Here is a 13,660-nt window from a genome sequence, read left to right on the forward strand (position 1 = left end):
TGCGTTTACTTTGTGGAGAAAATATAAGAAAAAGTAAAGCTTTTAACAAAACTCAATCTCCCAGAAACCTTCACGGCGCCGCGCTCCAATCACCAGGAAGCATGCTGTTTAGATAGTTCGTTTCATTTCCTAACCAGAGTATACCGCAAGCGGCCCATCTAGGCGGAGTGTACTCTGTGAATGACATTATGCTTGACTGTTGAGTCTGCTGGTTTACCTGTTTATCCTGATCCTGTTTGTAGACTAAACAAAGATACAGGTAAGCACTTAAAGCAGTTTTTAGGTGCATTGTTTCAGTTTGTTGTTTCGTGAGATTGCACGTGTCCCGACCATAGACTGTCCCGACAGGGACACAATAAGAGTTAGCCTCAACAACTGAAAATAGTTTTTATTTTTCTGCAGAAGCTAGTGCTCATTATTAGCACATTTTACTGTCTTAATGCCAGCATAGCCACCACCTGACGTACACCACGTCCTAACTAAACACACTGCACGAATACAAACCATAAGCGAAGTGTCCTCCAGTCCTCGACTTACACACGACGGTAAGTTTGATGCCAGGTGAACCTGTGCATTAAATAACTCTTGGAAATGTATTTTTAACAGAGGTGGCAGCTTCTGCAGACTCTCTCTTTAGAGTAGACGCTCTTAAGAGCAATGCACATGACATGTTTCATAAATCAAGCCAGCAACAGTAAATTAGACTCTCCTTCACTCATTCTTTCACCCAGAAATCATTGTTATACATGTTATAGCCTACTTATTATCTGACCTCATGTCCTCATAGCCTTACCAAATGACGTATGCAACCTCACTAGAACAAACTTGATCAAAACATTTGGGTTTTTTTGTTGGTTTTTTTTCTTTAAATTGGTTGGCAGAACTTCTCGCAGTGTCACTTTTGGACTTTGATAAAAGCAGATAATTTGTAGCCTGCTTTAAAGAGTCCAAAGTCTGTATTGTAATACTGCTGCAAGCACTACACCTATGCACTCTATAGTAAAGGCCAGACGTGTGTGCACCTTCACATGTGCAATTATGATAAAACAGTAGACGCTGTTTTAGTGTCTACTAGGACTGTGTATTGTTTAAGTATACAATCATTTGTTTGAGCATTACAGTAAAACTAGCTGAGAAGAGACTACAGGTGTGGCTGTGGCTCAGTGGGTAGAGTTGTTGTCTCTAAATTGGAAGGTTGAGGGTTTGATCCCCAGCTCCTGCAGGCAACATGTCTGGTGTGTCCTTGGGCACGACACCTAATTTCCCTTCAGGGATCAATAAAGTAAATCATCTTCTTTGTCAGGTGTTAAGAAACAACACAAAATAAACCACTGCCACAAATAATTACATAAACAGTTAACTAAACATTGACGTTTTTATTTTGTTTTCCGAAATAGTTCTGCATCACAAACATAATATTCGGATACTTTGGTGTCAGGGTGTACAGGCTTCAAAACACAAGCATAAGTTTATAAACACTCATAATAACAGAGCTGAGATGCAATGTAAATATTCAATTCATGACGTCATTAATCATCTGTGGGTTGTTGTTTACAGTTCAGTTGTTTCAACCAGTAAGTGTCCATATACACTTGATGAACGTTCAGAGGGACTGAAATGTTGTTGTTTTTTTAAATTTTCTTTTCTTTCTTTTTGTCAAAGCCCAACACATATTTACACAACTCAAGTTGATGACTTCAACTGTCTGGTTCAACATTCAGTTAACCATGATTAACAGTTCTCTACTCATGTATAGAGGCTGGAATCACAGAACGTCAAATTGGCGTTTTTTTCTTCTGCACTGAAAATATTGCAGCTCTGTGGACAGTGGACATTACCAAACAGAGTTGAGGTTTGAAAATAATGTATATCTGTGAAGCAACACTTCCCATGATGCTTTGGGATCAACCTTTTTGTATAGAAAAACATCAGTTTAACGACTTTTTACTCTTCTGTGACTTGGACTGTTGGTCAAACACACCGCTAATTTAGAAGATTGAACGCGTCACCTTTGGCTCTGGTTAGTGTGATAGGCATTCCCATTGTTTTCCGACATGTTAAAGTGGTGATAGGCTATCAGGAAAATAATCGCTGTCACGCTGAACTTGAAAAGGAAAAACAACTGTATGTGAGGTCTGCTGCGGTGAGTGCTGAGACGTCTTTGTAATCTTCTCCCTCGCAGTCCTTTCATCATGGCTCTGGCTGGAGTGAGAGTGATCGAGCTGGCCGGTTTAGCTCCGGCACCGTTCTGTGGTATGATCCTGGCAGACTTTGGAGCTAAGGTGATCCGTGTGGACCGGACAAAGGTCGGCATGTCTTTGGACACACAAGGACGCGGGAAACAATCGGTGGCCCTCAACCTGAAGTCCTCAGAGGGCGTCGCTGTGCTCAGGAAACTCTGTGTCCAGTCTGATGTGGTGCTGGAGCCCTACCGTAAAGGTCAGACTACAGACACTACTGTGATTAATAAGTAATCAATTAGGGAGGACAAGTCCTTCACTTTAACCCTGATTATTGTAAAAGCAAGAGAAGTAAAATCAGGAAGCTGACACGGAAGTTTCAAAGTAAAAGTACTCTTTGAATACAGAAACATTTCCCCTGTGTGTGACATGCTGACTGACTAGACCAGGGTTTAAAAGGGACTTTTACTCCTACCTGCCACTTTGACTGGTGGATTCACATCTACCAGTGAATGCATAATCAATGCTCACAATGTTCAAGTCAAAGGCTATTAAAGAAAATACTGACGAGAGGAAGAGACGGGGCTCTGTGAGCGTGCAGGAGCCCCTGTCTCTGCTCAAAGTCAGAGCGGACAAAGCAGCTCAATGACGTTCTGATTTACCAATCAAAAGGGCACAAGGTAAATCATTAAAGAAAGTTCTGCTTCTGAGCATTTTTTTTTTCCATCCAGACTGAAACAGAATTCGTTTCCCTTTTAGTTACTGAGACTTTGGCCTCTTTGGGCCTCAAATATTTATAATGATGAATTTTCTGAATTTTTATTTTTTATTTTTAAATAGTCACTTGAGCTTTGCTTACTTATATATTAATCAAGTGATCTGGAGGAAAGTAATTGGAAACTACTTATCATTATATAATGGACTGTCTTCAGGTGTGATGGAGAAGCTGGGCCTCGGTCCACACGAGCTCTTAAAGGAGAATCCCCGTCTGATCTACGCTCGGCTGACGGGGTACGGCCAGAGTGGATCTTATGCCAACGCCGCTGGACATGACATCAACTACCTCGCCATGTCAGGTAATAACACATACAATCACTAATAAAAACATGCATGGCCCAGTTTTTTTAGGGCCTGAAATAGGCAGTACAATAATTCTTCCCAATGTAATGTTTTTTGAAAGCGTGCATGCCTCTTGGCTAACACACTGCTCTCTTGTGTTTTCGTGGAACACAAATACACGTTTTTGGCGTTAAGAAGAAATAGAAGCAGGGAGGCGGCTTTAGACCACTAGAGGGCAGTAATGTAACCGTTACACCTCTTGAAAAGAAATTGAAACTCTCTCCAAAAAAGTCAAAAATTCATAAAACTCTCAGACACATAGACCAACAAAAAAATACAGTTTAAAAGCTGCACATGTATCTATAACTGCACACTTACGTGTTTTTGTGTTGTTTTTTTTACCAACATCTCCTTAAGATACGATTCTCCATCAATCACATCCAGGGGAACTCTCTCAGGGGCAAGAGATCTTTATTGGTGCCCTTAAAAAAGACTTTAAAAAACCTGACGTAACATGACAAACCGGTGAATAAGGGAACACTTGTTCTTGTTTTTTAATTGAAGACAAAGACCGAACAAGACAAAACACTACATCACAAGTGCACAACACAGAGACATTGAGCCAGAGATTACAGATCAGTAAATTGCACAGGAAATCATCCCCACTCTTTCTTACATGGTTTCCTTCCTCATTAAACACTAATTTATTGCATATTTAAGCTTAATTATATTCCTTTTATTTATATATTCCTTGATGAGTATCAAGGTCATCATTATAAAGAAAGTGAGGCTGCACGCTCCATCACTCCAAGCTCCAAGAAATCCTTCAGCCAATTTAAAAAAAAAACCAAAACAAACAATGACACTTTCGTACTTTCCACTTCATCCGGATAATTCTTTTCACAGCGAGGAATGCCAACGCTAACAGACGCTGTGTTACTGCGGATTTGATGCCTTTCACTCCCAACAAACACGCTGCTGGACATAGTGGTACATTTAACATTCATGAATTATTTTAACACCACCTTAGATGCACCTTTTTGAAGAAATAAAAACGCGTATGACTATAAAGAATTTCATTAAATTGACTTGTTGTGGAGGCTTTTGGGCCAGCTGTGACTCAGTGGTCGAGTCAGTTGGACGGTCAGGGGTTTGATTCCCCAGCTCCTGCAGCCAAATGTCCGATGTGTCTTTTGACAAGATGCTTAACCCCAAGCGATCCCTGCTGCTTCGTCTGCAGCGTAGAAATGGGTGCATGGGTGGGATTATTTAATCGTGATGGTCACTTCACGTTGCAGCCATCAGTGTACGAGTGTGAAGGCATGATCTGCGCTGTAAAAATGCCAGACGACTAGAAAAGCGCTCTGCAAGCTCAAGTCCATTTATCATCAACTTTAACTCCAGTGTGGCTTCTTTAGCGCTCAAAGAATGAAAAATCAGTGAGGTGATGACACAACATGTCTGATATGTCTCTGTAACATCCTTCTCCGGTCACTGGGGGGCGATACAGAAAGCCTAACGATACATTATAGTTTGCATAGGAGGTGTATGAAATTCTAATGCCAGTCAGGATCTCTCCTTATTGCCATTCAGAATTCATGAATTAAAAAAAGAACAACAACAAACACAACACTGCGTGACGCTGTGTTTTCAAGCTTTCATTGCGTCCTTGGACATGTGCCCTGAAAGCTTTACTCCACTTACAGACCCACTGGAATTGTTGTTTATGTGCTTGTAAGTCACTCTGTGTGTTAAAGCGCTCACTGTGCACCAAAAAGCCTTTTTGAGGACTTCAAAACCTTCCAGCAACAACAATAACAGCTCCACTGTAATGTTGGCTCTACACAGGAACTACCGCTCAGGCTCGGACCCAAACACAACAGGATGGGATTCAGCATGAGCCAAAACACAAGGCTCGTTATTATCGAGGTTGTCAAAATGTTTATATACCTCTGGATGCCAACTCTCGTGGTCATGTCTGAAACACAAAAAGGAAATATTAGGAGGCGCAGCGACGGACAGGAATGACGTTCTGTGGATTTAATATCTTTGTAACGTTGGCAACATCAAACAGATGGAATTTGAAATGAATTGAAAAAGAGAAGGACAAATCATCATTGTACAAAGTGTGCTACAGTGATGGGCACTTAAGGTGCACTCACACGAGGCAATCTGTACCGTGCAGCTCAACGCTCAAGCATGGCACACGTCCCAGAGTATTTAATGCATAAACGAGAAACGACAGAGAGAAGATGAAAAAGTTACATTTCTGTCTCTTACATGACAGAAAGTAGAAGGATTTCTGACGATACCTGCTCTGACAAATGTTGCTATTTTTGATGAATATTTTCCATCATACATTTAAACTTGAGTTTTTAGACGTACTTTCCCCACAACCTCCTGATTTATCTAACTTTAACGTTTCCTTTCTCCTTCAGACAACCACTGTCTGACAGTTACAGTCCACTCTAGCCACACAAGACAAACAGGGAACATCAACAACGAGGGAGACAACATGTAGCATTCACAACAACCTAGGAAGTCCACATAGACCACACATCATGTACACACATCATGTACACACACTCGGAGGCGCTACCCTGCTTGTGACTTGGACTCGCGTGCTGCTGCTTTCTGCCTGTTTTTTTGTTTTTTGTTTTTTGTCTTTTCCCGAGGAAGCAGCTGAATGTTTGGTAGCACTTTGAGTCCAAGACACATTTCCCTAAGGGGACAATAAAGTGTATCGTATCGTATCCACATACATAATGAATAGCCTCAGTCTTTTGTATTCATCCGATGAGTAAGGAAAAGGCCCCATGTTCATCCAATAGATCCTCCCTCCCTGGGCACATGACTCCTTTGACCCGTCTGTAGTGATGCATAGCTTGAATGTAGAAACCTTGTTTAACTTCTTTAATGAAGTGCTCTCACTATTGATCAGTACCTCATACTTCCCAAATAAAAAGAACTGCACTCTCCCTTTAAGATGTATTGAGAGACGCGTGCTATGTGAGCTGAAAAGTATACATTTGTAATCATTCCTGTCTCCAGGGGTCCTTTTATTTATATATTTTTGAAGACATCACCACACGCCTACACGACACAGTTTCTGTGTCTCCATCATCATGACGCCTTCATTACACTGGATATGATCATTGACCCCTGCTCTCTTGTCACAGGCCTTTTATCCCGGCTGGGTCGCAGTGAAGAGAAGCCGTGCGCTCCACTGAACCTGGTTGCAGACTTTGCAGGTGGAGGTCTCACCTGTGCTATGGGGATCGTTCTGGCTCTGCTGGAGAGGACAAAGTCAGGGAAAGGACAGATCATTGATGCCAGCATGGTGAGTGTATTTTTAGAGACTTTAGGGATCAGGTATTAGCGGGAGAACAAACTAGGATTTATGAGCTGTTTAATTTTGAAGGATGAAAAGAACAAGAATATGTAGAAGAAAACTTCATAAACTTGCCAAGTTTCAACAGAAATACAAGCTCCAGAAAATGACACAAACATGTCAGCTGCAACCAGACACTATTAAAGGTCACATATTAGTCCGTCTAAAAACTCCCCAATTATAAGACAAGGGCCTCCTCAGTCTTTTGCCTGCTCCACTTTTTAGAAAATGTGTCCTCAAACAGGCCATTGGGAGATTTATTTATGTATTTTCTGACATCACAAAGGGAGATATTGCTGCGTTCAAGTTAAACTGGGAAATGGGAAATTCCAAGTTCCCAGTCGGAAGTGTCAACTGGAACGCCCCCTGAAGTCGGAAAGTTGAAGTAACTCTGAGTAGCCCAAGTTAGAATCCAACATGGCGGTAACTGTGATGTTTATTAGCTGCTCGCTCCTCTTCTTATTTTGTTTGTTATTAAATCAATCACACTGATAGCATTGTGCAAGTTCTCTCTGTGGACATGTTATCATGTTGTTTTTGTGCACAAACTATCACATAGTGTGTTGTTATCGTCTGGTATTATTCATGGAGGTGTCCATTTGGCTTTTCCAACCTGCAACTGGAACATGCTCAACTCGGGTCTGACGTCATTCCCAGCTCCGAAGTAAATGGAACGTAGCATAAATCCCACAGGCAATGTTTGTTCTGCCCTCTGTGTCCATCTTTCCAGAGTAAACAACGGTTGAATGGTGCGAAAAAAAATCGAGAGCTGCAGCACCTTTCAGAGAGTGGCGTAGTCGAATGCAGCTTATTTGCATTTAAATCTTTAGATTCAGAAACAACCTGTTCTGAAAAAGAGGCAGTGGCACATATAGACGATACCTGGGCGTAAATATACAGCTGCCTGCTGCTCATGCTGTGCTGAAGGCAGGATATTGAGTGGAACTTTTCAAAACGTGAGGCTCACTCCTTGTGTTGATGTGTGTGCACATGGATGGATAAGTTCCATGTTTTTATTTCAGCGAGGCAAGTGGGAGTATGTATATGATGAACACAGTAGGGGGTTAAGCACTGAACCTTAGTAAGCGTCACATATTTCCATAGATACTTCTGCCATAGACGCTGCTTAAAAATGGCATGCAAACCAGGTTGCAAAGACTCGAAGCAAAGATTTAACAGCTAAGGGAAGTTATCGTAGCAGAACTAATTTCTCTCCCTTCTCAAACTTCACACTGCATGGCACTCTGAATTACAACACGGTATGTTTCCAGATGATGCACCACACGGCAGTAAACTTTGAATCTGAGTCAACCTATAGTAGGTGATCAGTTGGACAGCCCTGAGCAAGGTTTGAACGTTTATTTTAAAAAGCACATCCAAGTGTTTGACTCCTAAAAAAAATAAATAAAAATAAAATCCTCAGGCTGGAATATCCAGTTTGCAGAAACACTGAATGAACTGAAAATAAATCTTCATGTAAAGAAGAGCACATTTAAAACCAACCAGCTGGCTACACGAAAAAAGATCAAGTTCACTTGAGGGCTAGGTGATAAACAGAACTTACATTTGTTGGTTGCTTCCTCCAGGACGAGCTGGTAGAGTGGGGAGGGAGAGGGTGTCGTGGCTGGCTTGAAAGAGACCCTTCGAGGGTGTCGTGGGTGGTAAACGGAGCGGAGGGTTTAAAAGCTAAAAAACTCAATTTGCAAAATATGGAGTTACTATCAGAGAAACATTTAACAGGTGGCTACTGAGAATAATCTCAAACTGTTTACAAATCTACAAAAATGAGCTGAAATTGCTGAGCCATCGATCCTTATTTCATCATTATCACTACATTAGCGATAAAACACATCAAATAGTCTGAATTTATCCCAATAAATGAGAAAAAAGATTTACCGTTGCCGTTCAATGCTTTCTCACTCAGCTACTTTCGTACGCATGTTCCTATTAAATGAAGGCTTGGGTGTATTTGCCGTGCTTTCACACCATTTGATGCAGTTAGATGACCGCTCAAGGCAGCTCACTTCAAAACAACTGGTGCCAATTTAACGGTCATTTAAAGTCCTTTTGGATTTTATAATTAGGAGGAACATGTTGCACATTCAGGTATTGAATTAGAGCAGATATGTTTTAAAATCAGACAGTCAATGCCAATATGTACACTTTTATTTATCACCCTTCATCTATCACAAAGAGAGTCCAAGGGAGGTAGTAAGGATAAAAGCTGCTTTGCACCCCGTCCTGTCAGCCTTTTGATCCTTTTTTTATTTTTGCCTTATTACATTCGGTTTCTCTTCTGATTTTTTTGTTGATTTGATCTAAGCCAGTAAAGATATTTTTGAGTAAACGCTTTAGTTGGCATAAAAAAACTGTTTTTTTTGTATCATTGAGTGAAGCACTCAAGTTTTAAAGAGGATGTATTATCCCCCCTCTCCATCTTTTCAACCAGTCTCCTGTGGTTGAAATGAAACGTGTGCTGTGCTTTGGTCAAAATATAACAGGAATAAAGCACCAAAGGAGGTTTGTAGCTCTTGTAGGGACCTCCCACGGCGGCACCATTATGTAGGGACCTCACATGGCGGCACCATTATGTTGGGGTTTTCAGGAGCGAATACCTGACCAACGATTAGGTTGGGTTTTATGATGTAAAATTTAGTTGTCAAAATAAATTTAATAATTAAGTTTATTTAATTATTAAAATAAATAAATAATTGTTATTAAACTGAGTTTAATAGAACCTCGGAGCACCACCCTGTAAACAGGGAACAACCAAAATATTACAACTATCAGTCTCAAATTGATTAATTAAATACCACTATCATTAACTAATTAATAATCTGTATTTAATTGAAGGTGTGAAATCCGAACACAAAGCCCTTTCACCCAGCCTGAGTCACAATGCAAATACACAGTAATCACAAACAACTGTTCTTTAAATTATAACAGAATTTATTTAACAAAGAAACATCAAGTTAATCAATGAAACTCAATCAAACAAACAACTATTATAAGCTAAACTACAGGTAACAAACATAAACAAACAAGCGTGTGTGTGTGTGTGTGTGTTTCTGAGATATATATATACCGTAAATTCCGTACTATTGAGCGCACCTGGATATAAGCCGCACCGGCTAAAAATAAGTAAATAAATGTATTTGTACATATATAAGCCGCACTTGATTATAAGCCGCAGGTGTCCACGCTATAACAAGAGCTATTTACACAGACGTAGGCTACCGGTAACATCCGCAAATACTGTAGCGTCCGTACGGACGTTAAAGGACGACGAGAGCGTTCAAATAATAACTTTTAATAACCCGATCACTGTCGGCCGTGACCACGCCGTTTACAGCAGAGAGCAACACATCACTTGCCGTAACAATCCAACTCTCTCCCCCAGCGTTCTCTCATACAGCCACTCAACACGTTCGCGCTGGTGCATTCACTGACTCTCCACATAATCGGAATTATGAACACATTATCAACTACCGACTTTACAACATGAACCGTTACAATACGAAGCCTAGCCGACGGTGTCTGTAACACGGCTGATGAAAAAGATGACCGTAATATATTTCACAAGAAAAAGTCCATCCATTCACTGCCTCAGAATGACTTCATTACTCACTTCCTCAGTCTCTGTTGTCGCTGTCAGTGTCATCTTAACGTGCAGCAGCTCTGTTAGCTTCTTTGACAGCCAGCTCGATCGCCTTTAACTTGAAAGCTGCATCATATGTATTTCTCCGTGTGTTTTCCATCATGAGGGTGCGTGCATGAAGCGCAAAATGACTGATATTAAGATCCGACGTGACGAAGTCAAATGTTTTTGCGGCAGAAGCTCATTGTCCCCCATAAAAAATCCATGCATTAGCCGCACCGGAGTAGGAGCCGCAGTGCTCGAAGTGTGAGAAAAAAGTAGCGGCTTATAGTCCGGAATTTACGGTATATATATATATATATATATATATATATCAAAATGGCAGCTTGATCACGTGATGGCGGACACAGAACACAGGTCTCCTAACCTGGTCTATTGTCTAGAGACGGAGTCAAACTCTGTCTCTACCTGATCTATGTTTCTGCAGCGTCTGGAAAGCCACAGATATTTATGTGTGTGCGTCTGCCGAAAGGTGCGTGTGTGAGTGCGTAAAAGGTGGGGAGAGAGAGAGAGAGAAGAGAGCGCACCTCGAAAGCTCAATCTCACCCTGGAACCCACGCACAACTCAGAGCATAGTTAACTCCACTACCAGAAGCCAGTGGCCGGATTTGTATCAGACGGCGTTCACACTAGTCTTTCTGATAATGAGTCTATTACCCGGTTATGACGCGAGAGTTCACAGAGAAACACACGGGACGCAGCAGCCCAAATAAAGAAAACAAAAGAGGTTTTACTCTGGTAAAACCCAAGACGCAGTGGTCAAACACCAAGAAAATATTATCACAGTTTCACAAAAATAACTCAGTTATTAAACACACTCTCTATATCTAACTGCCCAGACCTAGCTAAGCCTCACTTGTAACCGTTTTGACCACGGTTGATGAAAGAAGCAGCAAAAGGGTCCTTCGCTGGGGCGGTCTCTAGCGTCTCCCTGCAGTTGTTTGGTGATGGTGGCGCGTTCAAGGGGTTGAGCAGGGCCATGGTGTCCTCCGTCGAGCGAGGTGATCTCCGTGGATGTCCTTTCTTTACAGGACGGAACGAGACGTAATCCTTACGATCTCTCTCAATACCATTTTAATACGGGAGAAATAAGACGCTCTTCTTAGAGATGCGTTCAAATGGATGATCTAAGCTCGGAATTCAGGATGTCGGTATGCTTCAAGGCCTTGGGTTAGCTGCGCGCCAAAACTTTTGAACAAAGAGAAGCATGCTGTGAAAAAGGAAGCAGAGGGATATCCTCGGACGTCACCAGACGACATATGAAAGAGAGTGAACAAGGGGGACATGACCGGTTCTATCCCTCCCAAACTTCACACCTATGTGTTAGGTGTGGCAAAGCATTCTGGGAGTACCTGCAAGGTCTGCTGGGATAAAGAGTCTTTTGTCATGGTTCTCCAAAGGGACACAGCCTGAACTTTGTCATCCTGGCTGGACCCAACACCCTGTAGAAACCAGCTCTCTCAGAACACTCTGTTTTGGTGTGTGTATCTCTTTATATGCAATTTCCCCCGTAGGCATCACTCCTCTGTAGCGAGAATAATAATGGCAGACCTGTGCAAAAGTTTTTTTTCTAGGTTGTGGTCATCCAATAAATGTTCAAAACACTGTAAAAGTTTAATAAATTGTGTAAAAGTTTCATAATGTGTTCCTTTAAATTAATACAAAAGACGGACTGAGTTCGTGTCACTGATCTTGTTCTTCTATTCAAAGCAAAAATGCCTTCTTTTCCTTTAAAGACCTCACCAGGCAGATGAAGACGAGCTCCTCAAACTGGATGATTTTTCTTGCATGTGTCTTGAGTTGGCCTCAAGACAACAAAGACTGAAGGAGCTGACGCGCTTACACAGCTGATGTAATGTGTCGCTGATGAGACAAAGAGCGGCTGTGTGGTTTTCAATGGTCCATTGCACAAAGTCAATTGTGTTACCTCTTTTAGACCCAAAGGTGTACGTTTGGCTTCAGGTTTAGTAAAGACAAACTTAGTGCAAGTGTATCTGAGACTTGAACACATAAAAGGTACATAGAAGGAAGGCTTTGTACTGTCAGCAGGAGAACATTATGTGCCATGTTTTATTAAAAGCCTTTTATTCACCCAGTAAAGACTACATTTAACTTTCCTTCCATACAGCAGCCCAGCACACTTTGTACTCTGTACACCTTCTTCTTGGGGTTTTCTCTGGAGGTGGTTTGCTAAATGTATCATTATCATGTAACATGTATTTGATTTTTGTCCCATGCATAAATGAATGAAAAACGGTGAGAAAAAAATCTATGACTTAAAGAACAGAAGCAGGATAAGTGATTCTTTTTATGGACAACTGTAATCATTTTCTTGCTGTGTTTATTATATAGATTGCGTATGCTTCAGACTTCTCTTGTTCTCCCCTCGCTCAGGTCGAAGGAGCAGCATATGTGGGTTCATTTGTGTGGAAGTCTCGTAGTGTCGGCTTATGGGACCGTTCAAGAGGACAAAACATGTTGGACGGCGGGGCGCCATTCTACGACACGTACCAGACTTCAGACGGAAAGTACATGGCTGTTGGTGCCTTGGAGCCGCAGTTCTACCTCCAGCTACTTCAGGGTGAGTCATGTGCAATCACAGATTTTTTTTCTTGATAAAATGAACGTCCAGGGCAGTGGTCATGTGTGTCACGTGTAGATTGCTAACCAGAGGGGGGGATTAATTCACAGCATGGGTGACGTGTGAAATGAGACACCCTCTCCTCCCAACACCAATAAAAAGGTCATAGAATGACACATGGAGTTAGAGAGCAGCTTTCCTCAGTCAAAAATCCTAACCCTAACGCTTTGACTCGCAGTCAGGTCCTAAAACGTACCCTCTCTCTACATTTGTGTGCAACAAAGTTATATTGAAAAAATAGAAGGAATGAGCGACTTTTAAGATTTAAGTAACTTTTTAACAATTTTTTTTTTTTTGCAGTCATGTTTCGGTTTATGCATTTGACAATGAGGCGAGAAGGATCCGCAGGTCGCACTTAAACCCTGGCCGCCTGCTTGAAGGACTGTAGGCTCTGTTTATAGGGTGCAAGCTAACCGCTAAGCCAGGGGTGTCCAATCCTGGTCCTCGAGGGCCACTATCCTGCATGTTTTAGATGTCTCCCTCTTCCAACACACCTGATTCAATTGATCAGGATCGTCATCAGAGCTTCTGCAGAGCTTGATGATGAGACAATCATTTGAATCAGGTGTGTTGGAAGAGCTCAGGACGCAGGGGAAGAGAAAGTCTGACACAACAGGGAAAGTTTTGCCTTGATATAAGTGCTACATGTTTTTGAAGGTATGTAAAGTGTCAACAAACAAGTTGAGAAGAACATACTGGTGACAGATTCACACATGCAGCTCACCCTGTAC

At 41.6% G+C, this 13,660-nt stretch overlaps 2 protein-coding genes across 5 annotated transcripts in view; both read left to right on the forward strand.

Moving 5' to 3' along the window:
* The window catches only part of amacr (alpha-methylacyl-CoA racemase), a 16,466-nt gene continuing 2,806 nt past the window's right edge, over window positions 1-13,660 (forward strand). Inside the window, exons 1-6 of one of the 2 annotated variants that reach the window (XM_079364901.1) lie at window positions 1-259; window positions 447-545; window positions 2,183-2,439; window positions 3,113-3,256; window positions 6,419-6,579; window positions 12,683-12,869. In XM_079364901.1, coding sequence (XP_079221027.1) covers window positions 2,193-2,439; window positions 3,113-3,256; window positions 6,419-6,579; window positions 12,683-12,869 — 739 coding nt within the window. In that variant the 5' untranslated portion in view covers window positions 1-259; window positions 447-545; window positions 2,183-2,192. The remainder of the gene's footprint in view (window positions 260-446; window positions 546-2,182; window positions 2,440-3,112; window positions 3,257-6,418; window positions 6,580-12,682; window positions 12,870-13,660) is intronic. The other variant, XM_079364900.1, reaches the window with a different exon arrangement.
* Window positions 12,885-13,660, forward strand: part of slc45a2 (solute carrier family 45 member 2) — a 27,158-nt gene continuing 26,382 nt past the window's right edge. For all 3 annotated transcript variants that reach the window (XM_079364895.1, XM_079364897.1, XM_079364896.1), the window contains exon 1: window positions 12,885-13,586. The gene's annotated coding sequence lies outside the window, so the exon portion shown is untranslated. The remainder of the gene's footprint in view (window positions 13,587-13,660) is intronic.

This window comes from Symphodus melops (assembly GCF_947650265.1).
Source record: "Symphodus melops genome assembly, chromosome: 16".
NCBI classification, from domain to species: domain Eukaryota; kingdom Metazoa; phylum Chordata; class Actinopteri; order Labriformes; family Labridae; genus Symphodus; species Symphodus melops.